Raw genomic sequence first — 22,996 nt, 5'->3', positions numbered from 1 at the left:
GCGAAACTAACTAATCTTCACCAGTTGACCATCCGTTCTGGAAGGTTCTGAGGATCTAGGATGTTCCGTTCAGTTCTTCAAGGATGTTGCTTGCGTGTTCGCGGACCAACGTGTCCTCGTCCTGTTCCCTCACGTACTGTAGTAATGTAGTCAGTTTCTGACGATTGTATCGCTCTGGTAGGATCGAAAGGCCATTATCCCACAACAGATCGGAGATTAGATGAATTGCGGCACGCCTTACCACAAAAGTATCGTTCTTGTTTTTATTCTTGTCTTTTGCAGATGTTTCGAGTTGTAGGATGCCGAATACACAATCGAGGACTAGCGATACCTTTTCATGGAGTCCCCTGGCATTGACTCGTAGACATATCCCTAGCAGTGAGATCGCTGACATTCTGATTCGATTGTCCAATGTATCGTGCTGTCTGATCATTAAGAGACATGCATCGACAATCCTTTCTGCGTGGGGTCCTACGAATGCTTCATTTTCTCTCTGTATGTAACGAGTAAAGACTTCCCCAATTTTTAATATATCGTCCATTTTGCCCTTTTGATCCAGGTTCAGATAGAGCTTTATCAGACACTCTAGGGTTTCATCCTTATCAACTTCGCAAAGTAGGGCCAGTCCCTTGACAGCATTCAGGTAAACAAACGGGTCAGGGTCTTTCAAGTGTTGTAGGAAAATCTGTTTTGCCTTGGAATACGGAATAATTTGGCTTCGATCTTTGATTAGATTGCTCAGTGTGGTCAAGCCTTGTACCTTGATGGGTTCCAGTGGGTCGCTTAATTGGGCCATGACTTTCTCTAATGATTCTTTCTCTCGATGTATGTTTGGGTATTCATTGGCGTTGGTACTGATATCAAGCAAAACAGCTGACACTTTTTTTTCCAACATGTCGCATCTTGGACTATTAACATTTATCAACTTCAAGCGAATGCGTTGCATCGAGCTTTTAGCCGCCGAGAGATCAACCTTTGATGCTTCGTCCAAAATAGCCGCAAGTAAGTCCATTAGTATTCCGAACGGCTCCAGTGAGTCATCGTCTTCCTTTTCAACCCGAGTCTCGTCTTCTTCATCATCAGAATCCTCGTTGTTTCGTGAATATTTGGTCTCTTCCTCTGCAAGAAAATCTATAAGCTCTTCAATAACAATGAGTACGTCTTTCGGGTCCTTGACTATATCGCTGGTAAATTCCCTGTTCATTTGCTCTAAGATTTTCAGATCCATTAAAATTAGAGTACTATTGCTCTTCTCATCGATCAGTGTGTTATTAACTTTCTTGGTAGTACTCTTGACCCATCTACTCAGGACATTTAAAAACAGATTCTTTGTCACCTCTTTATTTCCTGTTTGCTTTAAAAGCGTAATGAACATTTCAACAGCGATATTCATATCATCGAATAATTCGATAACGGTTGTTTCTTGTCTATGCGGGAGCGCCAACTCATCGGATATTTTGTCATGCTTATCTTTGATACTCATAAATGCGAGCCTAGTTTCCAGATCAATACTGTATTTCCATTCTGAGTGCTCAAAGTTGATCAAATTCAAGCTTAGAATGTTCAATGCTTCAAAATAGCCAGTAAGGACCATATAGGATTTCAAAAGCGATAAGATGACGCTATAATATGGTGAAGAATCATCCTTGATCTTATTACCGTCTGAGTCACAGAGAAGTGGTTTGATCCCTTGGTCCTTCCGAAGGAAAAGAGCGTAGATCCATAGGTGAACGTAGAACTCGTTCCTGTCGTAACCGATTGTTACTGCATTGATAATCTCGGTCGAAGTATTCTTCGTCAGAGATATCAACATGTTGATAGTATTGTTTAATTCGGTGTAGCTACGGTCTTTAACGGGCCTGTTGAAAAGGACTTCGTAGATTGGTTTGAATAAAAAATCATGAATAATTCTAGGGTTCTTGTAATAAATGATTGTGATCAAATTATTCAAACATGTTATTACAACGGGTCTGTTGATATAGGAGAGTTGTGCCCTCACTTGTGTAAAAAGTTTCGTAAAATAATCGAAACTTTTAATGTTCTTAGGTTTAGCTACCAACAACTGCGTGAATCGGTCAATTTTTTCGGTATCAACTTGTTCATTTTCTCTTGCACCAGTCACGAAGTCTAATATGTTCAGCAAACCATCGTCTCTCCTTACAGGCAGAGTGCTTAATCTTTCGAGTAGTATAGCGTGTGCCCTAGCGTTTTTAACAGATTGAACCAACGAGGGATATATCGTGAATAGACCATACGTTGCTTGAACGTTTTCTAATTCTCTGCTGTATTGTTCATACTTGGAATCTCTTTGCGATAAGTAGAGAGTCATAGTCCCGACTACCATTTCGGGATACAAAGGTCCCTTCAAGATCACCGACCTAATGTAGTCGTCATCGGGCATGGATTTTGGAACGAAAACTGGGTATAACGTATCAATCACAAGAGCTAATGTATCCAAGTTCCTCTTGTGAGAGTTAGGTACGATATAGCCAACTTCACGGTGGTTCTGTAGTATTCTCATATCTTCAGGTAGGTTGGCGTCTATTCCATGACTCATGATCAGCGTTATTAAAACTTCCAAATATCTTATATCATGAAGTGAGACTGGTAGCAAGTCTCCGGGGTTGCTTCGCTGCTCATCACAGGTGATCGCATGGATATTCATGAAATGATGCAGTAATTTCCTGACAAATAATTCATTATCGGCAAAGCCAAGGCTCTCATAAGTTTTCAAATTCTGTAATTTCGATATGATTGACTCATATAAATCTTTGAAAGCAACATCGAGCGGTGAATCTCTTGTAAATTGAGGTTGTTTAGTGAACAGATCTCTTAACTTCAGGGCGGCTTCATTGACCTTCTCCTCTGTCATTTCAAAAACTCCAAAAAAGGCTAAGCAGCCAGTTAAACGGCGACAGAAACCGGCACAGGGATTTAGAGTGAACTTTGAAGAGCTTATGAACCTAATTGATTGTTCTGACTCTGTGTCATCGGCCTTTATTAAGTGATGGGCCAGTCACTTCTGACGCCTTAAGGCTTCAAGCTATATTTTGAAAAATTTTAGATTAGAGATGAGCTCCATTTCATGAAAGCTTCATAAGAGCGATTGCCGCTACTATGACTCTCCACACCGAGCCCTTGGATCAGGAAGATCAGGATTCAATCATATTAGATGCCAGAGCCGGCGATTTAGAGTCTCTAAAAGAGATTTTCACCACATTGATCCATCCCAAATTGCTAATTACTTGTTCAGAATCGGAAACAAAATCCACAGCATTGCATATGGCTTGTGCCAATGGTCACACCGATGTGGTCAAGTACTTATTGACCCTTGTAAAAGAAAACGCTACTAGCGAGGAATTGAAGGATTATGTGAACAAACAGAACGAAACAGGGAATACAGCACTCCATTGGGCATCTCTCAATGGTAAACTAGATGTGGTTAAGTTGATGTGTGGAGAATACGAGGCAAATCCTTTTATCAGAAACAAATTCGATCAGGATGCCATTTTTGAAGCTGAAAACAACGGCAAGGAGGAAGTTGAGGCCTACTTTTTGGAAAAATATGACGTGGAACCCGAGCAAGATGCAAGCCCCCAGGATGAAGGAACTGCACCAGAAGTGCAAGTGAAGGAAGGCACTGAGATCGAACAAGTCACCAAAGAAGCCACAGAGGCGCTCAGAAAGGACACCGAGAAACTAAGCATCAACAATTTATAATTGCAGAGGGAACGCCACCTTCAAGGACACGCAGAATCGACTTGTAACATCAATTGTATACTATTAATGCCTATATGCAGCTTAAAGAAGTCCTGTTACCCGGAGAAAATCTTAGTAATTTCAGACGGAGTGAAAATTTTTGGATTTACCTAGGCGAAACTGATGAAATATACCCAAAACTAATGGCTAAACTTAGAGTGAAGTTGTGGGAAATCCATAATATAGCATTATAAAGCATTCAAGGATGTCTACGGAACTAGCAACCGAGTTGGGATTTGACCCCTCTATAAAAAAAAAGAAGTCCAGCAAGAAAGTGGCCCCAGAAACCCTAGATGGCGCAACTTCAGAGGTTCAAACCGGAAATGATGATGATCTATTTGCCGGGTTGAAAAAGAAGAAGAAGAAGAGTAAAGCTGTATCCGAAGAACCTTCAGATTCTGTGGATGACATATCGGAAGCATTGGGTGAATTAAAACTAAAGAAGAAAAAGAAGAAGGCCAAGGATACGGATCTAGATGATTTTGAGCAACAGCTGGCAAAAGCTGGTGTGAATGTTGATGAAGCCAACAATAAGGAAGCTACACCAACGGTGGACTCTGCTCTGCAACAGGAAGTCGGCTTGGCATACCCAGAACTTTTGTCGAGATTTTTCGATATCCTAAAGGCTAACAATCCCGAGCTAGCAGGCGACAGATCCGGTCCAAAATTCAGAATCCCACCTCCTGTGTGTTTACGTGATGGTAAAAAGACGATTTTTTCAAATATTCAAGATATCTCTGAGAAATTACAAAGATCGACAGACCATTTGATCCAGTATCTATTCGCTGAATTGGGTACTTCTGGTTCTGTTGACGGGCAAAAGAGATTAGTCATTAAGGGTAAGTTCCAAGCTAAGCAGATGGAAAATGTGTTGAGAAGATACATTCTCGAATACGTTACATGTAAGACTTGTAAGAGTATCAACACCGAATTGAAGAAAGAACAATCGAACAGGCTGTTCTTCTTGGTTTGTAAGAGTTGTGGTTCTACGAGATCCGTTTCCTCCATCAAGACTGGTTTCCAAGCCACTGTCGGAAAGAGAAGAAGGATGTAGTGTTATTAATGATATATATTTCCATGTAATTTACCTTTTGTCATGTTCAACACTCACACAATCGTTGCATTTTCGTATATCTTCAAGAAAGCAGGGCACCAACTTGAAATAGTGATGTCAGAGGCTAGCCACTCTCGTAGCATATTTGTGCATTTACTTTTGTCACCCCACTGTTCAAAGAATGCAGCCAACATGTGTCTTGTCGATTCACTGTCTAAACTTTTCGCCACATTTAGATCTATCTTCTTTTTGTAAAATTCAAATTCTTTAGAGGACAGGCTAGTCGAAAGCTTGAACATTGCTTCAATCCTCTTTAGTAATTCTTCATTCGTCAACGTGTTTGACAGTTCTTCTTGATATGTTTCCTTCACTCGCGAAGGCACAGCTGGAGGAGGTAAACTGGAGCTCGTTGTATTCCCGGACACATCTCGTACCTGCGTTACGATCCTATTCCTTCTGCCCTTCTTAGCAGCAGCTTTGTTCACCTGATACAAAACCGATGGGCAATCGTTATAACCGGGCACATCGGTCTCTGTGCAATCCTGGAAACTCTTGGTACTTGCCTTAGCAGACATCGACAGTCTCGAAGCTCAATGGCATCACTTGAATAAGTGGCCTCGAGATTCATTTAGTTGGACTTGTATTGATGGGTTGGATCGCTCACATCTCACGAGGTCTGCAGATCCTGTAAAGTATCAAGAAGCTCGTTTATATCTGGACGAGCCGTTGGATCTACCTGGAGACAGCTCTTGATCACTGCTAGTAGACTCTCTGAGTATCTTGTCTGTTTTGGGAAAGTATACTTACCACATCCTATGGCGTAAGTCAGCGACGCGCCACTTACTTGAAGTTCTCGTTCGAATGGCGACATTCCAAAGAGCATTGCATAGCAGGTGCAACCTACGGACCATATATCTGCCTTACAATCGATCGTACTGTTTAGTTTGACGTTAAGTAACTCGGGGGCTGTGTAGGGGAAGCTACAATTTGCAGTGACCCAATCTTGTAACTCGTTGAGTTGGTGCTTGGTTGAAACTGTGATATCCGCTTTGCAACAGGAGCCCAAGTCCGAAACCACAGGTAGACCCTCTGACGAGAACAGGATGTTTGCGAGTCTAATATCCCTGTGGACGTATGACCTAGTATTAACTGTATTGTGCGAGGATAAGACATCTAGCTCAAGCGGGGTGTCGTCTAGTAAAAATGCAGCTTCGTCGCTGTAGGACAACGATACGGTATCTCGCATAGTCTCTGCATCGGAAGTTTCCCTAGCAGATGGATCGTGGAGACAACGTAGACCTCTAGCGATACCTATCATGATTCTTATGCATTCGGCCTCAGATACGAAAGTCCCCTTTAACAAATTACGATTCACCATGTCCTGCAAAGATCCCAAAGGGAAATACGGCAGCAGTATGCACAGAGTCTTGGACCCATCCTTCTCCTGCACTACTTGCGAGTCCACTAGGGTGATAATATAAGGGCTTTGGAACCTTTTATAGTTGTCTACTTCCTTCATCGCCGCAGATATACTCTCAATATTACCAAAAGGACATCTGATCCTCTTCAAAGCATACAATTCCGGTGCGTTCCCCAAGCTGATACTGCCGGTAGCCGTTTTGCTGCCCAAACGTTGTACTAAGTACACAAATGAAAGGGTTCCCTCGCCGAGCAGCCTCCTGATGGTATAGCGCCGTCCATTGATCGAGACATAAGAATCTGAGATCCGGCAGCAGCAACAGCACAGACTGCAGAATGTCTTCACGATCTCCCTAAGAGTTTCCATAATACCAGTCCTGTTCACTGTGTGGTTATGAGCTTGTTACTTGATTGCTGTAAATCTCTTGTTCTAAACGCTTGAACGCTCTATAGAAGCTGGAAAAGAGCCGAACTGCAGAACAGTACAAAGCACTCGAACGGAATAGATATAACAAGATTATGTAGGCTGATTGAACCTCTGGGAACTTTAAAACAGGTCAATAGGTTTGATTATGGGCTGCCAATGGTCCATTCTTGAATATCTTAGGCTTCGCACGTGACAAGTATTTGTTAGCTGGGTGAAAAATTCGAACTAAATAGAAGAACCATCGAGACTGTAGCTCTAATTGAACGTCAATTGGAGGATTATAGATAACTGTTGAGCCCTTTGAAGATGTCCATTCAAACAAGTGACCCCAATGAAGGCTCTGACTCATTGAAATCGCTTTCTTTGATAGCAGCTCACTCGCATATTACAGGTTTGGGTTTGGATGAAAACCTACAGGCTAAAGAGAGTTCACAGGGTATGGTGGGCCAAGTACAAGCCCGTAGAGCTGCTGGTGTTATCCTGAAGATGGTCCAGAATGGTACTATTGCCGGTAGAGCGGTTCTGGTGGCTGGACCTCCTTCAACTGGTAAAACTGCTCTCGCGATGGGTCTTTCGCAATCGCTGGGCAAAGACGTACCTTTCACAGCAATTGCTGGTTCTGAAATCTTTTCGCTCGAGTTGAGCAAGACTGAGGCTCTTACACAGGCGTTTAGAAGGTCTATTGGTGTTAAAATCAAGGAAGAGACCGAATTGATTGAAGGTGAAGTGGTAGAGATTCAAATCGATAGATCGATCACTGGAGGTCACAAACAAGGTAAATTGACCATCAAGACTACCGATATGGAGACTATTTACGAACTGGGTAACAAGATGATTGATGGATTGACCAAGGAGAAAGTTTTAGCGGGTGATGTTATCTCTATAGACAAGGCCAGTGGTAAAATCACCAAGCTGGGAAGATCATTTGCACGTTCAAGAGATTACGATGCGATGGGTGCTGACACCAGATTCGTGCAATGTCCCGAAGGTGAATTACAAAAGCGTAAGACCGCGGTTCACACTGTTTCGCTGCATGAGATCGATGTGATCAACTCCCGAACACAGGGTTTTCTTGCACTGTTTACCGGTGACACCGGTGAGATTAGGTCCGAAGTCAGAGATCAAATCAACACCAAGGTCGCTGAGTGGAAAGAAGAGGGAAAAGCTGAGATCGTACCCGGTGTACTATTCATCGATGAAGTGCACATGTTGGACATAGAATGCTTTTCATTTATCAATCGAGCATTAGAGGACGAATTTGCACCTATCATCATGATGGCCACGAATCGTGGTATTTCCAAGACCAGAGGTACCAATTACAAGTCCCCCCACGGATTACCGTTGGATCTATTGGACAGATCGATCATCATCACAACCACAAACTACAATGAGGCCGAAATCAAAACGATTCTAAACATTCGCGCACAGGAGGAAGAAGTCGAACTGACCAACGATGCGCTAGACCTACTGACGAAAATTGGTACAGAAACCAGCTTACGTTACAGCAGCAACCTAATCTCTGTGGCACAACAGATCGCTTTCAAGCGCAAGAACAACGCCGTAGACGTTGCAGATGTGAAGAGGGCCTACACTCTATTCCTAGACAGTGCCCGTTCCGTGAAGTACGTCCAGGACAACAATTCCCAGTACATTGACGATCAGGGTTACGTCGATATCTCAGCACAGGGCGCTGAACCCATGGACACTACAGAGTGATCATTTTAAGTTAGTTGTTCTTACATACATATGTATCTATTTCTCGGAACCTCTGGTATTCAGAATCAATGCAACAATCATACCGTACAATCCCAGCACTTCAGAGAAGATCAGGATAAGCACGATACCCACAAAGAGCCGCGCCTGATGCATGAATTTACGCACTCCAATATCCCCAACAATACCAATCGCATACCCACTACTCAAACACGCAAATCCAACACATAATCCGCAACTCAAATGCATAGCTCCATTAAATAGAGTATAATCCTCTGACGGAGACATATTTCCCGCGATCAACACGGCCACTACAAGACCATAGATAGCCAGGATACCACTCATCACAACGGGAATCAACGATTTCATAATCAATTCAGGTTTAAACGTACCGATACCAGCGATCCCAATGCCCGACTTGGCCGTACCGATGGCCGCACCAAGGCACGAAAGCACCATAGCCGCAGCACAACCGGCAAACCCAAAGAAAGGGGCATACAGCGGAGCGTATTCACTAACTTCACTAGACATTCCACTCCCAAAGACCAAGCTAAACCTTCAATTGGCCTCTTTTTACTCACTTTCTCTTATATATGGCTGCTTTTACAATTGAAATAATCCCTTCTCTTATAAAAATCAAGACTAGACGCCGGGTGACGGTCATACTAAAGGTATATAAGCTGAAGGCGCGTAAACAGAAGAAATCACTAATACTCTGAGCAGTGCTGAAGGATGCCAAAGGTAGATGTGAGCGTGGAGCAGCTCAGGAGCGTGTATGGGCAGCTACACGAGGCTTTGGATGAACGAGCGGCGTTGCATTTGCCCGGAGAGGCCGATGATACAGTTGGGCGAGACGTGAGATTGCAATTGCAGGAGTTTCTAGCACAGGTGCTTGAGATGGCATCTAGTTCTATGCGAGTTGTGAATGCTGAGGACAACGATGGTAGCGTTGGTGTGAAAGATCTGATTTCGAAGTCGCAGGAGCGGTATGTGGAACCGTTTGACCTTGAATTGAATGAGAGAGTCAGACAGGCGTATAGAGAATGGGAAGACTGTACAGTTCAAGTTGCCCAACTGCGACGGGATGGCCCTAAAACAGTGGATGAAGCGTATGAAGGGGCGAAAGATAAGTTCTTGGCAAAATTAGATGCGCAGATCGCAGAGCTAGAAAAGCATGAGGGCGCTGGCGTCCCTATGGAGTCGCAGGATAGTGTTGACAAGATTTTGAATGAACGCGTGGACCAATACGAAAGTTCGCTAACATCACTGCACGAAGCACAATCGAACATCCCGCAAATAAGGACCAACCTGGGCAAGATTAAGAGTCTAGTGGCCTATCTCGAGGACCAACTCGAGTAAAGTGATTGCTGGGCTGTGTTTCATATTCTCGTTTTGTGTAAAATTTTCATATTTTTTAGTGTGCTATAAGAGCGAACTTTTACGGGAAATGAAGCGTTGTTTTAACTAAAACAACACCAAAATAACGCCAGGATGAACTACAATACCAATCCCTACGAGTCTCAGAATCCGTATGAGGCCCCAGCGGTCGACAGTTACGAGATGAACACTCAATCGAACGTCAGAACCGCTGGCACTGGTGGCGGCGATTTTGTCGAGTTTATGGGTAAAATAAACGAGATTAACCACGAGTTGGACACCTATGAGCAATTGATCAACAGTGTTGATACCTACCATAAACGTTTGTTGGCCGAAGTGAATGAAGACCAGGAACTACAGTTGAGACGTACACTTGATGATATCGTGTCGCAGGCTTCGGACTTGCAATACCAGTTAAAGAGTAAAATTAAGAGTGCCCAGCAGGCAGGTCTACATGATGCCAGCAAGCAGGCACAGGCAGAGAACTCTAGACAAAGGTTTTTGAAAGCTATTCAAGACTACCGTATTATTGAGTCCAATTACAAGGAGGAAAATAAAGAACAAGCTATGAGACAATACCGTGTAGTACAACCAGATGCAACAGATGCCGAAGTTGAGAATGCCATCAACGATGTCGGAGGTCAGCAAATCTTCTCTCAAGCTCTATTGAATGCTAATAGACGTGGTGAAGCCAAGACCGCTTTGGCAGAAGTTCAAGCAAGACACCAAGAATTATTAAAATTGGAGAAAACAATGGCTGAATTGACTCAATTGTTCAACGACATGGAACAATTAGTCGTTGAACAACAGGAAAACATCGAAGTTATTGACAAAAATGTCGAAGACGCTCAGCAAGATGTCGAGCAAGGTGTCGGACACACAAACAAAGCCGTCACGAGTGCTAAGAGAGCTCGTAAAAACAAGATTAGATGCTGGATAATTGTCTTCTTAATCTTCGCCGTTATCGTCGTCGTCGTCGTGGTACCTTCAGTTGTCAAGACCAGATAAACTACTCAAGATGTGTAAAACTTATTATAACTAATCAATTTCGTCTAGAATACATGTGACCCCATTATATTAGTCCCGATCGTGCAATTGAAGTGAGTTGTCCCATAAAGGAACTGCACATCAGGGTGGAAACTAGGTCGGTTCATCTTCCAAAGACAAGTTTTCACAATACCATAGGCCCTTCGGTGTAGTCGCAACCACGGTGAAGAACAGTATTGTAAAAGGCTTGAAATGTCATTGGCATCAAACATCAGTACTCCTGTACTGACTATTCAATGCCAAAGTGCTATACATCTGTTGAAAGGAGTGTTATGTTGGTTAAGTTAGCACTTCTCGCCCATTATATACAATTTTTCACCGTCGCACTGCATACGAGTAGCTTGGAATAAGCGTGTTAGGGCTTGACAAGACACCGGAATGCAGTTATACCGGTCTTTTGACCACTCAATTGCATTCCTGGTGGGTCTGAGGCTTTAGTTAAGGTATGTAGAGCTCTCGCGTGGCCCATTGAACGTGTCTTGCCGGGTCTTATCGCTGTTTGGCTGGCAAATCCAACAATTTTGTATGCAGCGAAGCGTCAACACGAAGCCGAACTCGAATTGTTGGGCGGCTCTGCAACTCATCAAGAAACGCCACTGGGTATATAAGAAGTTAAAAGGGCTCCTGGGATATTAGGTAGTACTTTTTAAGGAAGCAACCGCCGTTAGTATAGTACAAGATGGTTATGAAACCGGAGGTTGAACAGGAATTGGCTCACGTTCTATTGACGGAGCTTTTAGCTTATCAGTTTGCTTCTCCAGTTAGATGGATTGAGACACAGGATGTTTTCTTGAAGGATTTCAACACTGAGAGAGTTGTCGAAATTGGTCCTTCCCCTACTTTGGCTGGTATGGCCCAAAGGACCTTGAAGAGCAAGTATGAGTCCTATGATGCTGCTTTGTCGTTGCACAGACAGGTTCTCTGCTACGCCAAGGACGCTAAGGAGATCAACTATACTTTGGATCCTGAGGAATTGGCCGCTAAGGAATCTGCTGCTTCTGGTTCAGCTGAAGCTGCTGCTCCAGCTGCTTCCAATGCAAGTGCAGCAACCCCAGCGGCTGCTGCTCCGGCTGCTGCTGCTCCAGTGGCTGCCGCTGCTCCATCTGGTCCTGCTGCTGATATCCCAGATGAGCCAGTTAAGGCTTCATTGCTACTACATGTTTTGGTTGCTCACAAGTTGAAGAAGAGTCTAGATGGTGTGCCATTCTCAAAGACAATTAAGGATTTGGTCGGTGGTAAATCGACTGTCCAAAACGAAATCTTGGGTGACTTGGGTAAGGAGTTCGGTGCTACTCCCGAGAAGCCAGAGGAGACTCCTTTGGAAGAATTGGCAGAGACTTTCCAAGAAACTTTCTCTGGTGCTCTGGGTAAACAATCTTCTTCTCTGATTTCGAGATTAATGTCTTCCAAGATGCCTGGTGGGTTTACTATCACCACTGCAAGAAAATACTTGCAAACTCGTTGGGGTTTGGGTAGTGGTAGACAGGATTCTGTCTTGTTGATCGCTTTGACCAACGAACCAGCTGCCCGTTTGGGTTCTGAACCTGAAGCTAAAGCCTTCTTGGACTCTATGGCTCAAAAATACGCATCAACTGCAGGTATCGATCTATCTGCTGCTTCCGCAGGTGCTGGCGCTGGTGCTGGTGCTGGCGGTGCAGGTGGTGCTACTATCGACGCTGCTGCATTCGATGAATTGAACAAGGATCAAAAGATTCTAGCTCGTCAACAATTGCAGGTCCTGGCTCGTTATTTGAAGATGGATCTGGACAGTGGTGAAAGAAAACTGCTCAAGGAAAAGGACAATGCTGCTCAATTGCAATCACAACTTGATTTCCTAACCACTGAATTGGGTGAATACTTCATCAACGGTATCGCAACTTCTTTCTCTAGAAAGAAGGCTAGAGTTTTCGATTCATCTTGGAACTGGGCTAAGCAATCTCTATTGCACTTGTACTTTGAGATCATTCACGGTGTTTTGAAAAACGTTGACAGAGAAGTCGTCAGTGAGGCTATTAACATTATGAACAGATCCAATGAGACTTTGATCAAATTCATGGAATACCACGTTGCTCATACTGATGAATCTAAGGGTGACAACTACAAATTGGCAAAGAGCCTCGGTGAACAATTGATCGAAAACTGTAAACAAGTTATAGACATGGACCCTGTTTACAAGGACATCGCTAAACCAACTGGTCCAAAAACCGTTATTGACAAGAACGGTAACATTAAATATTCCGAAGAACCAAAAGAAAAAGTCAGAAAGCTATCTGAATACGTCCAAGAGATGGCTATCGGTGGTAGCTTGGCTAAGGAGGCTCAATCCACTATCGAAGAGGATTTAACCCGTGTCTACAAAGCCATCAATGCTCAGGCTTCCAAGCACGATATTTCCGGATCTACTGCTTCTGAATTCGAAAAGATTTACGGTGATCTAATGAAATTCTTGCAGAATTCCAAGGAAATCGACGCTTCTCAAACCACTCAGTTGGCTGGTGTCGTTGATGACGCTTTGGACAAGGACTCTACCAAGGAAGTTGCTTCTTTGCCAAACAAATCTGAGATCTCAAAGACTGTTTCTTCCAGTATTCCAAGAGAAACCGTTCCTTTCTTGCACTTGAAGAAGAAGAAGGCAACCGGTGAATGGTTGTACGACCGTCAACTATCCTCTCTGTTTTTGGATGGCTTGGAGAAAGCTGCTATCAACGGTGTTACTTTCAAGGACAAGTACGTCTTGATCACCGGTGCTGGTAAGGGCTCCATCGGTGCTGAGATCTTGCAAGGTTTGATTCAAGGTGGTGCTAAGGTTATCGTCACTACTTCTCGTTTCTCAAAGCCTGTCACCGATTTCTACCAATCCGTGTACGCCAAGTACGGTGCTAAGGGTTCTACTTTGGTTGTCGTGCCATTCAACCAAGGTTCCAAGCAAGATGTTGAAGCTCTGGTTGAGTACATTTACGATGATGAAAAGAACGGTGGTCTTGGCTGGGATTTGGACGCTATTATTCCATTCGCTGCTATCCCAGAAAATGGTATTGAATTGGATAACATTGACTCCAAATCTGAGTTTGCTCACAGAATCATGTTGACCAACATCATGAGAGTCATGGGTAACGTCAAGAAGCAAAAATCTCAAAGAGGTATTGAGACTAGACCAGCTCAAGTTATCTTGCCTATGTCACCAAACCACGGTACTTTCGGTGGTGACGGTTTGTATTCCGAATCTAAGCTTTCTTTGGAGACTTTGTTCAACAGATGGCACTCCGAATCCTGGGGCAACCAATTGACCATTTGTGGTGCTATCATTGGTTGGACCAGAGGTACTGGTTTGATGAGTGCTAACAATATCATCGCAGAAGGTATTGAAAAGGCCGGTGTACGTACTTTCTCTCAAAAGGAAATGGCTTTCAACTTGCTTGGTTTGTTGATCCCAGAAGTCGTTCAATTGTGTCAGAAATCCCCAGTTATGGCTGACTTGAACGGTAGCTTGCAATACTTGACTGATTTGAAGGACTTCACCAGAAGATTGCGTAGTGAATTGACCGACACTTCCGATATCAGAAAGGCTGTCTCCATTGAAACTGCTTTGGAACACAAGGTTGTCAGTGGTGACAAGGCTGATGCTGCTTATACACAAGTCGAAGTTCAACCTAAGGCTAACATTAACTTGAACTTCCCTGGTTTGAAATCTTACAAGGATGTCAAGAAGGTATGCAAATCTGACTTAGAAGGCCTACTGGATTTGGAAAGAGTCATTGTTGTTACCGGTTTCTCCGAAGTTGGTCCATGGGGTTCTTCTAGAACCAGATGGGAAATGGAAGCTTTCGGTGAATTCTCTCTGGAAGGTGCCGTTGAGATGGCCTGGATTATGGGTTTGATCAAGTACCACAATGGTAACTTGAAGGGTCGCCCTTACACCGGTTGGGTTGATGCCAAGTCCAACGAACCTGTTGATGATAAGGATATCAAGACCAAGTACGAAAGTAAGATTATTGAACATGCTGGTATTAGATTGATTGAACCAGAGCTATTCGATGGCTATGATCCAAAGAAAAAGCAAATGATTCAAGAAGTCGTTGTTGAAGAAGACTTGGAACCATTTGAGGCATCCAAGGAAACTGCAGAACAATTCAAGCACGAACATGGAGATAAGGTCGATGTTTTCGAGATCCCAGAGAGTGGTGAATTCTCCGTCAAGCTATTGAAGGGCGCAACTCTTTACATTCCAAAGGCATTGAGATTCGACCGTTTGGTTGCTGGCCAAATTCCAACTGGTTGGAACGCCAAGACATATGGTATCTCCGACGATGTCATCTCGCAAGTTGATCCAATTACTTTGTTTGCTTTGGTGTCTGTCGTTGAAGCTTTCATTGCTTCTGGTATCACTGATCCATATGAGATGTATGAATACGTTCACGTCTCAGAAGTTGGTAACTGTTCCGGTTCCGGTATGGGTGGTGTTACTGCTCTGCGTGGTATGTTCAAGGATCGTTACAAGGACCAACCAGTCCAAAACGATATCTTGCAAGAATCTTTCATCAACACCATGTCCGCTTGGGTTAATATGTTGTTGGTCTCTTCATCTGGTCCTATCAAGACCCCAGTCGGTGCTTGTGCTACCGCTGTTGAATCTGTTGATGTCGGTGTGGAAACTATTCTATCTGGTAAGGCAAAGATCTGTATCGTCGGTGGTTACGATGATTTCCAAGAAGAGGGCTCTTACGAATTCGGTAACATGAAGGCTACTTCTGACACTTTGGATGAATTTGAACATGGTCGTACCCCAGCTGAAATGTCCAGACCTACTACCACTACCCGTAACGGTTTCATGGAAGCACAAGGTGCCGGTATTCAAATTATTATGAACGCTGATTTGGCTCTTAAGATGGGTGTTCCAATCTACGGTATTGTTGGTCTAACCGCCACCGCAACCGACAAGATTGGTAGATCTGTTCCAGCTCCAGGTAAGGGTATTTTGACCACCGCAAGAGAACATCACGGTGGCTTGAAATTCCCAACACCATTGTTGGACATGAAGTACAGAAAGCGTCAATTGATCAACCGTCAAAAGCAAATTAAGTTGTGGGTTGAAAATGAATTGGAAATGCTACAACATGAAGTTGAGGAAATCCCAGCTGAGGACCATGCAGTCTTCTACTCCGAACGTACCGAGGAGATCAAGAGAGAAGCAGCTAGACAAGTTAAGTCCGCTCAAGCTCAATGGGGTAATGAATTCTACAAGAACGACCCTCGTATTGCTCCTTTGAGAGGTGCCTTGGCAACATACGGACTAACCATTGACGACCTAGGCGTCGCTTCTTTCCACGGTACCTCTACCAAGGCCAACGATAAGAATGAATCTGCTACTATCAACGAAATGATGAAGCATTTGGGTAGATCTGAAGGTAACCCAGTCATCGGTGTCTTCCAGAAGTACCTAACCGGTCATCCAAAGGGTGCCGCCGGTGCTTGGATGTTGAACGGTGCTATTCAAATTTTGAACTCCGGTATCATCCCAGGTAACCGTAATGCTGACAATGTCGACAAACTTTTGGAGCAATTCGAGTATGTCTTGTACCCATCTAAGTCCTTGCAAACCAGCGGTGTTAAGGCAGTTTCTATCACCTCTTTCGGTTTCGGTCAAAAGGGTGCTCAAGCTATTGTCATTCATCCAGACTACTTGTTTGGTGCCGTTGATCAAGGCACTTATGAGAAGTACGTTGCCAAGGTTACCGCTAGAGAGAAGGCCGCTCACAAATTCTTCCACAACGGTATGATCTACAACAAGTTGTTCGTCAGCAAGGAGCATGCTCCTTACTCCAACGAATTGGAACAACCAGTCTACCTAGACCCATTAGCTCGTGTTTCCGCAGAGAAGAACACTGGTGCATTGACCTTCGGTGCCAAGACAATTCAACAGACTGATAACTTCGTTTCTGACGCCAACAAACAAACTGCTGCTATTGTCAGTGACTTGACTAAGCAAGCTACCGCTGGCGCTAAGGACAGTGGTGTCGGTGTTGATGTTGAGTTGATCTCAAGTGTAAACGTTGACAACGAAACATTTGTTGAACGTAATTTCACTGACGATGAGATTGCTTACTGCAGATCCCAGCCTTGTGTTCAGAGCTCTTTTGCTGGAACTTGGTCCGCTAAGGAGGCCGTTTTCAAGTCTTTGGGCGTTAAATCTCAAGGCGGTGGTGCTTCTTTGAAGGATATTGAAATCACCCGTGCTGCTGGTAAGGGCCCAGAAGTTAAGTTACATGGTAACGCTAAGAAGGTGGCTACCCAGGCAGGCGTTTCTGAAGTGAAGGTTTCTATCTCTCACGATGATTTCCAATCTGTTGCCGTCGCTATTTCCTCAAAGAAATAGTCTGACATCTATTAACTTTTGTTATATAAAGACTAGAATTTAAATTATTTCATCTCGTCAAGTTTTACTTATCGCGCAATTTCTACCGGAAGCTGAAGTGGTTGCTTGATCAAACATTAAATGTTGTATTCTTACCTATTTTATTACATATCATCGTCACCAGAATAATCGTCATCGTACCAGCCATACTCGTAATTTGAGCTCATTGAAGCAAGATCGTCTTTGAGTTCTTCTCTATCAGTATCATGGCGGAAATACTTGCTGACAACATCCTCGTACTGCCTAAAAACCTCTCTACAAATTTCTGTGGAAGAAAGTTGGATTGCAAATTCAGTTTCCTGGCGGTAAGGATCAGGAATTGTGTCTGAGGGGCAGTATGCATAAGTGGAAAGCTCTGATACATTAGATTCTGTGGGTAGCTTAGCGGACAGTGGGAATCTAGCAATACGGCAGGTTGTGAAGACGTGTGGTTCTCTTGGAGGGCCCCTGCTGGGTTTAATCCTTGAGAAAAAAGAGCTGTCCCTCGTTCCCTCGAGTCCTGATATTGACGATACGAAGTTCCTATCTGTATCACTCAGCGTTAAGCAATTTGTGATATCTTCCATTGATCTCCGTTGGGCCAAACTTGATTGTGACATGGTAGAGTTCAGTGTGTCAAATAGTTTGCATGTTAAGCCAGCCTGCTCCCAGTTCGACAAAGCAGTATTTCCATATAAGGGTACCATGAGATCAGATTCGTCAGCTAAGGCTACCGTGCTTCGTATCTTGTTTCCTAGTTTTGAGATATTCGATTTGGTAATTCTTGAGTCACTGGCGGATTGGGCAGTAAGAGAATCATCTTCATTAAACCCCCAGGTAAATATCGAAGCTTTGGGTAGCTCATTCCGAAGTTCAATCAACATCGAAGATGAAAAACCTCCCCAACCACTATCCATGTCAGTTATCAAATTAAAGCCCTGTAAAGTGTCACATTGCTCGAGTTGGGTGTGTAGATTACCATCGAAAAAGTCTTGTAGATAGTTTTCATTGAATTCTTGGCAACCAACTTCGTAACTATCAAACCTTTTAGTTTTGAGCCTATGAAAATCTGGTAAATTGGGTTTCGAGACGTCGTGGTACCAGTCTTTGAGAACATTAAAACTTGTGAATGAATAAATTAATTTTGAATAGTCTGACCAATACTTCGTAGTCTCGTGGTTCAGTCTCGGCAGTTCGTCACTTCCTGAGTCCAAAGCAGTTTGATATTCCGCCTTTGGGACTCGTGGCTGAGTCATGATGACCTCGTTATGTCCGCTCTCTATGTTCTCTTCTTCACTGTAATAATAATCGCTGGATTGGTTATATTGATAGGTACCCAATGCACCATAGCCAGTCTTGGCATCCCAAAGAAGGGCTCTTGGAGTGTATGATACAGTTCTAGAGATTCTATCGATGGAAGGCTGCAAAAATATTGATGGATCATTTACCTTTTCCGCTTGGCGAGACAGAAGCTCTTCTTGGCAGTTGAAGTACTGAGTAGCCAAATGGTTTGGCCTATGGCCTACCGATATGGTTACAATCTCATGCATGCGTCCTTGAATATCACCTTTACTACCCGATGAGATTTGAAGAGATGCTCATCGATTTTTTTTACTTCAAGTTCGCGATTGTTGAGGGCGTCTACAGTAAGTTGTAACCTTTTGAGTCCATCCTAAAGCTGATAATTCATTTGGATTCGTACTTTTCTTAAACATCAATCATCTATATCTTATATGTCGAAGCTTGCCACGGCAAAAGGATAGTAAATATATACAGATGGCTTCATGCCTACGTGACCATCCTGTACACTTATATTGGCCGAGACTGGATGTCGAAAATCATAATATCAACACATATGCTTCCGCTAGTCGTAATCTAGCTGTGTGGTCATAACGGGACCAAAATTGTTCTGTGGTAAATCACCATCTGTTGAGGGTTCTAAGCCCTTTAGAACAATCTCTTTATGGAAGCCACTCAAAAATCTGCACAATGGATCAGTGTACCATCTTTTCCCCTTTGTATCTTCGAACCACGCCACATGGCCACCCTTTGTGGTTTCGACCAACAACGTAAATGGATTTGCCCTCACTTCTTCCTCTGGCATTGCTTCGAAACCAACGATAGGATCGTCCAACGAGTTTATAGCCAAGAAAGGTGTTCGAATAGAGAGCAGTCTATTGCATGACGAAGCATTTCTATAGTACTCTGTGGCTGTGTTATAGCCAAACATAGGTGCTGTAAAGAAGTTATCGAATTGCTCAACGGTGTTTATATTAACCATCTTACTCTCATAGCGTTCCCTCATCTTTGGGTCTTTCTTTAACATTTCCATATGACTTTTTGAAAGATCGACTAAATTTTGAGCCAATGCTGGTGAATAAAATCTGGCCCCCATCTTAGTATTGTTGATATAATAGGACGAATGAGTAAGATCCCAAGGGTTTCCCAAAGCAACTGCACATTTGATATAGGAATTTGCACCTTCTTCACCGATATAATTAGTCATTACCGAGGCTCCAAGCGAAAAACCGACCATATAAAGCTTTCTGTTGGGGAACCGTGATCTTAGATCGTTCACACAGTGCCTTATATCATTAGTCCACCCTGCATTATACAGCTGTGGAGTAGTGATTGACGACTGACAACAACCTCTTGCGTTGAACACACATGCTTCAAAATTGTACAACGTGGTAATTCTATTAACCAATGTTCTGGCATAACTTTCAGCAGAACCTCCCGTAAGACCATGCAATATGATTACCATTGGTTTATCATCATTAGACGACAAACGTGGATCATCAGGCTTGAAATACGAATAGCTCTCGGGCAAACTACGAGTCTTCTGCGATTCTGGAACGTAATTACCATCGATTTCAGGATTTAAACTCTTCACGGCGATGTCCAAAGTCCCAACACCATTATCAGGATACTTTAAAACCAGCCGCTTATAATTCACAACATCTATCGTCTTAAAAGGTTTATAAGCAGCATAAGCCGTTTGGAAATGCCCATTGATCAACATAGGATGCAGCATGGAAGCTGCTCCCTCTGAAAATTCTGGACTATATTTTTCAATCAATTGCTGCATCGAAACTGAGCCTCCAGCGAAACTTTCATCCTGCCATACCACCGGATGAAGCGGCAATACTTGCTTCACTCGCAGACAATTCGGCAGTATATCTCGCAACATATGAGGGCAAACCTTTTTCTTTCTACCTGTCGAAACCAACTTGATTAATTTGAAATTTTACCGCTACTCCAGGGTCCTTTATTTCTATAGAACACCGATGAGATGAGCCTTGTACTATCCAATCAATACCTTGATAATTGATAACATATTCTTAGATATGGAAAATCTTAAGACTCGGGGATAATCCGTTTTTTCCCGAACGAGCCAAAAGATGGCGCTCGCAAAAACTATTTTATCCGAAGAGCGACGGAACTCGGAAAAATCGAGGCGGCTGTTGCTACCACCCACGATGGTTACGGATCAATCCCTATTGTATTTATTTTCCGGGTCCATTGTTGGTAGTTTTTCCGAAGTTCGAAGTTCGAAGTTCGAAAAGCAGCCTTCGGAAGAGTTGAATTAACACCGACCTCGTGTGCGTGTTGAAGTAACAGAAGGTTCAGGGTGTTTTGTAAGCCAGTCCTGTAATGGGTTATATAAAATGGTTTTGTTTATTCGATGAAGAATTTTAAGTTTGTCTTTGGATGGCTTTTCTTTAAGTATTCAAGAGACTAATTATAATAAAATAGATGCCGGGTTTAATAGGATCCAATAGTTCGGAAGAGACACCTCATGAGAGATCCGATCAAATTTCTGAAAAAGATGTAGATTTATACGGGGCACAGGGTGCTTCTGAAGGGCAGAATGGAGCACAGGATAGTGATGAACCGGTAGATCCAAGAAGTTTGGATTGGGAAGGTCCCGATGATATGGAAAATCCACATAATTGGCCAAGTTGGAAAAAATGGTACACGACAATGACAGTGGCTATGTTGTGTCTTGTGGTGACAATGGGATCTTCTTTGTATGTTTCGGGTGTTCCTGAGATGGTTCTTCGTTATAAATATAATCAAACTTTAGCAATCTCAGGTCTAACGTTTTATTTGCTGGGTTTATCGACAGTCATTGGAGCTCCGTTGAGTGAAGTCTTTGGTCGTAAGCCGGTGTATCTGTTTTCGCTTCCAATTTCGATGTTATTTACCATGGGTGTTGGTTTATCTAATGGCCATATGAGAATCGTTTTGCCTTTGAGATTTCTTTCTGGGGCATTTGCATCTCCAGCACTTTCCGTGGGGTCTGGAACCATCATGGATATTTTCGATATGGATCAGGTTTCGGTTGCGATGACTTTCTTCTGTGTGGCACCTTTCCTGGGGCCAGTGATTAGTCCTATCATGGGTAGTTTCGCTACAGAGAAACAGGGCTGGCGTTGGTCTCAATGGATTCAATTGATTGCTGGAGGGTTAATCTTACCTTTCATTGCGATTATGCCAGAGACACACAAAGGTGTTATCTTAAGAAAGCGTGCCAAGAAGAATAAGGTCAATTTGAAATCTTTTGGTAAGGAGGAACAGAAGGCATTCTTGAAAACTACTTTAACTATTACTATTTTCCGTCCGCTTAAAATGTTGGTTGTTGAACCTATTGTGTTCGTCTTCAGTATCTATGTTTCGTTCATCTTTGCAGTGCTATTTGGATTTTTCGAAGCATACCCCGTCATTTACCGTGGTGTATACAAAATGAATCTAGGTGTCTCTAGTTTGCCTTTCCTAGGTATTGGTATTGGTTTGTGGATGGGATCATGTTTCTACATGTTTTTGGATCGTAAGTACTTGTTCCCCAAGGCACCCGAAGGAACTCCAGATTTGACCTTGGAAGAGAGGGAATCAAAGAGAACAACGCCTTACAGAGGACATAGAGACCCAGTAACCAATCAATTGCTGCCTGTGGTTCCCGAGCAATTTTTGTTGGCATGTAAATTCGGTTCGATCGCTTTGCCGGTTGCACTATTTTGGCAAGCTTGGACTGCCAGGCCCGATGTTCACTGGATGGCCCCAGTGGCAGCTGGTGTTCCGTTTGGTTTCGGTTTGATTCTTATCTTCTTCAGTGTCATCATCTATTTCTCGATGTGCTATCCGCCATTATTTGTGGCATCATGTCTGGCGGCCAACTCCCTGTTAAGATACGTTACTAGTAGTGTCTTCCCACTTTTTACCATTCAAATGTACGAAAATTTGAAGATCAAATGGGCCAGTACTCTATTCGCGCTGATCTGTGTCGTTATGATTCCTATTCCCTGGATATTCGAAAGATGGGGTGGTAAAATTAGACAAAAATCGATGTTTGGTTATTCAGCAATGATCAGGCAACAACGGGAAGAAGAGGATGCAGGAGAAGAAGGGTCAGATGCTGCCACATTGAGTAGAGTGAGCACACTTAGAAGGTATGACGATTTGCATTCTCTGGCTCCTTCCAAGAAAGATAATGGGGCAGATCGTCCTTTACAAATGACACGAACTCGTACAGCTCCTCAAGATTCAATTTATGAGCAAATTGGTGATGGTGATGGTGATGGTGATGGTGATGGTGACGATAAATTCGCAGATGCCGCTTCAAACATAGTATGATAACATTATTTAATACCCCAAAGTTCGATTAGATAGAATTTATTAATCCAGTGATATCGAATTGCCGCAGGCTTGTTCTGAATAGCAGCTATCTTTTCTTTCAACCAAACTTTCCACCTGGTGAAGGTTTTTTTAGTATTAATGTTTAGGTTGACAAACTCAAAATGTAAATCAT

At 43.2% G+C, this 22,996-nt stretch overlaps 13 protein-coding genes across 13 annotated transcripts; 7 read left to right on the top strand and 6 right to left on the bottom strand.

The window, feature by feature from the left end:
* Positions 1-55: 55 nt before the first annotated feature.
* RTP1 (Rtp1p) lies at positions 56-2,872 on the bottom strand (the record flags this gene model as incomplete). The annotated part of the gene is made up of 1 exon (XM_003679174.1): positions 56-2,872. One exon carries the CDS (start codon positions 2,870-2,872, stop codon positions 56-58), a length of 2,817 nt encoding a protein of 938 aa, XP_003679222.1.
* Positions 2,873-3,117: 245 nt separating this feature from the next.
* Positions 3,118-3,720, top strand: YAR1 (Yar1p; the record flags this gene model as incomplete). Its single annotated transcript, XM_003679173.1, has 1 exon — positions 3,118-3,720. The coding sequence occupies one exon, from the start codon at positions 3,118-3,120 to the stop codon at positions 3,718-3,720; it is 603 nt and encodes a 200-aa protein (XP_003679221.1).
* Positions 3,721-3,964: 244 nt separating this feature from the next.
* SUI3 (translation initiation factor eIF2 subunit beta) lies at positions 3,965-4,813 on the top strand (the record flags this gene model as incomplete). Its single annotated transcript, XM_003679172.1, has 1 exon — positions 3,965-4,813. The coding sequence occupies one exon, from the start codon at positions 3,965-3,967 to the stop codon at positions 4,811-4,813; it is 849 nt and encodes a 282-aa protein (XP_003679220.1).
* Positions 4,814-4,866: 53 nt separating this feature from the next.
* ADD37 (Add37p) lies at positions 4,867-5,388 on the bottom strand (the record flags this gene model as incomplete). The annotated part of the gene is made up of 1 exon (XM_003679171.1): positions 4,867-5,388. One exon carries the CDS (start codon positions 5,386-5,388, stop codon positions 4,867-4,869), a length of 522 nt encoding a protein of 173 aa, XP_003679219.1.
* A 92-nt stretch (positions 5,389-5,480) lies between these two features.
* Positions 5,481-6,599, bottom strand: ENV7 (putative serine/threonine protein kinase ENV7; the record flags this gene model as incomplete). Its single annotated transcript, XM_003679170.1, has 1 exon — positions 5,481-6,599. The coding sequence occupies one exon, from the start codon at positions 6,597-6,599 to the stop codon at positions 5,481-5,483; it is 1,119 nt and encodes a 372-aa protein (XP_003679218.1).
* Positions 6,600-6,965: 366 nt separating this feature from the next.
* Positions 6,966-8,375, top strand: RVB2 (RuvB family ATP-dependent DNA helicase reptin; the record flags this gene model as incomplete). Its single annotated transcript, XM_003679169.1, has 1 exon — positions 6,966-8,375. The coding sequence occupies one exon, from the start codon at positions 6,966-6,968 to the stop codon at positions 8,373-8,375; it is 1,410 nt and encodes a 469-aa protein (XP_003679217.1).
* A 36-nt stretch (positions 8,376-8,411) lies between these two features.
* Positions 8,412-8,903, bottom strand: VMA11 (H(+)-transporting V0 sector ATPase subunit c'; the record flags this gene model as incomplete). Its single annotated transcript, XM_003679168.1, has 1 exon — positions 8,412-8,903. One exon carries the CDS (start codon positions 8,901-8,903, stop codon positions 8,412-8,414), a length of 492 nt encoding a protein of 163 aa, XP_003679216.1.
* A 201-nt stretch (positions 8,904-9,104) lies between these two features.
* NSL1 (MIND complex subunit NSL1) lies at positions 9,105-9,731 on the top strand (the record flags this gene model as incomplete). The annotated part of the gene is made up of 1 exon (XM_003679167.1): positions 9,105-9,731. One exon carries the CDS (start codon positions 9,105-9,107, stop codon positions 9,729-9,731), a length of 627 nt encoding a protein of 208 aa, XP_003679215.1.
* Positions 9,732-9,863: 132 nt separating this feature from the next.
* Positions 9,864-10,757, top strand: SSO1 (syntaxin; the record flags this gene model as incomplete). The annotated part of the gene is made up of 1 exon (XM_003679166.1): positions 9,864-10,757. The coding sequence occupies one exon, from the start codon at positions 9,864-9,866 to the stop codon at positions 10,755-10,757; it is 894 nt and encodes a 297-aa protein (XP_003679214.1).
* A 718-nt stretch (positions 10,758-11,475) lies between these two features.
* FAS2 (trifunctional fatty acid synthase subunit FAS2) lies at positions 11,476-17,169 on the top strand (the record flags this gene model as incomplete). Its single annotated transcript, XM_003679165.1, has 1 exon — positions 11,476-17,169. The coding sequence occupies one exon, from the start codon at positions 11,476-11,478 to the stop codon at positions 17,167-17,169; it is 5,694 nt and encodes a 1,897-aa protein (XP_003679213.1).
* Positions 17,170-17,312: 143 nt separating this feature from the next.
* Positions 17,313-18,737, bottom strand: DML1 (Dml1p; the record flags this gene model as incomplete). The annotated part of the gene is made up of 1 exon (XM_003679164.1): positions 17,313-18,737. One exon carries the CDS (start codon positions 18,735-18,737, stop codon positions 17,313-17,315), a length of 1,425 nt encoding a protein of 474 aa, XP_003679212.1.
* Positions 18,738-19,051: 314 nt separating this feature from the next.
* Positions 19,052-20,377, bottom strand: MGL2 (putative carboxylic ester hydrolase; the record flags this gene model as incomplete). The annotated part of the gene is made up of 1 exon (XM_003679163.1): positions 19,052-20,377. The coding sequence occupies one exon, from the start codon at positions 20,375-20,377 to the stop codon at positions 19,052-19,054; it is 1,326 nt and encodes a 441-aa protein (XP_003679211.1).
* A 566-nt stretch (positions 20,378-20,943) lies between these two features.
* On the top strand, positions 20,944-22,821 carry TPO4 (Tpo4p; the record flags this gene model as incomplete). Its single annotated transcript, XM_003679162.1, has 1 exon — positions 20,944-22,821. One exon carries the CDS (start codon positions 20,944-20,946, stop codon positions 22,819-22,821), a length of 1,878 nt encoding a protein of 625 aa, XP_003679210.1.
* Between the last annotated feature and the right edge of the window lie 175 nt (positions 22,822-22,996).

This window comes from Torulaspora delbrueckii, chromosome 1 (genome assembly GCF_000243375.1).
Source record: "Torulaspora delbrueckii CBS 1146 chromosome 1, complete genome".
NCBI classification, from domain to species: Eukaryota; Fungi; Ascomycota; class Saccharomycetes; order Saccharomycetales; family Saccharomycetaceae; genus Torulaspora; species Torulaspora delbrueckii.
The sequence above is the reverse complement of the archived record's forward strand: the minus strand, read 5'-3'. Positions and strand labels throughout refer to the sequence as shown.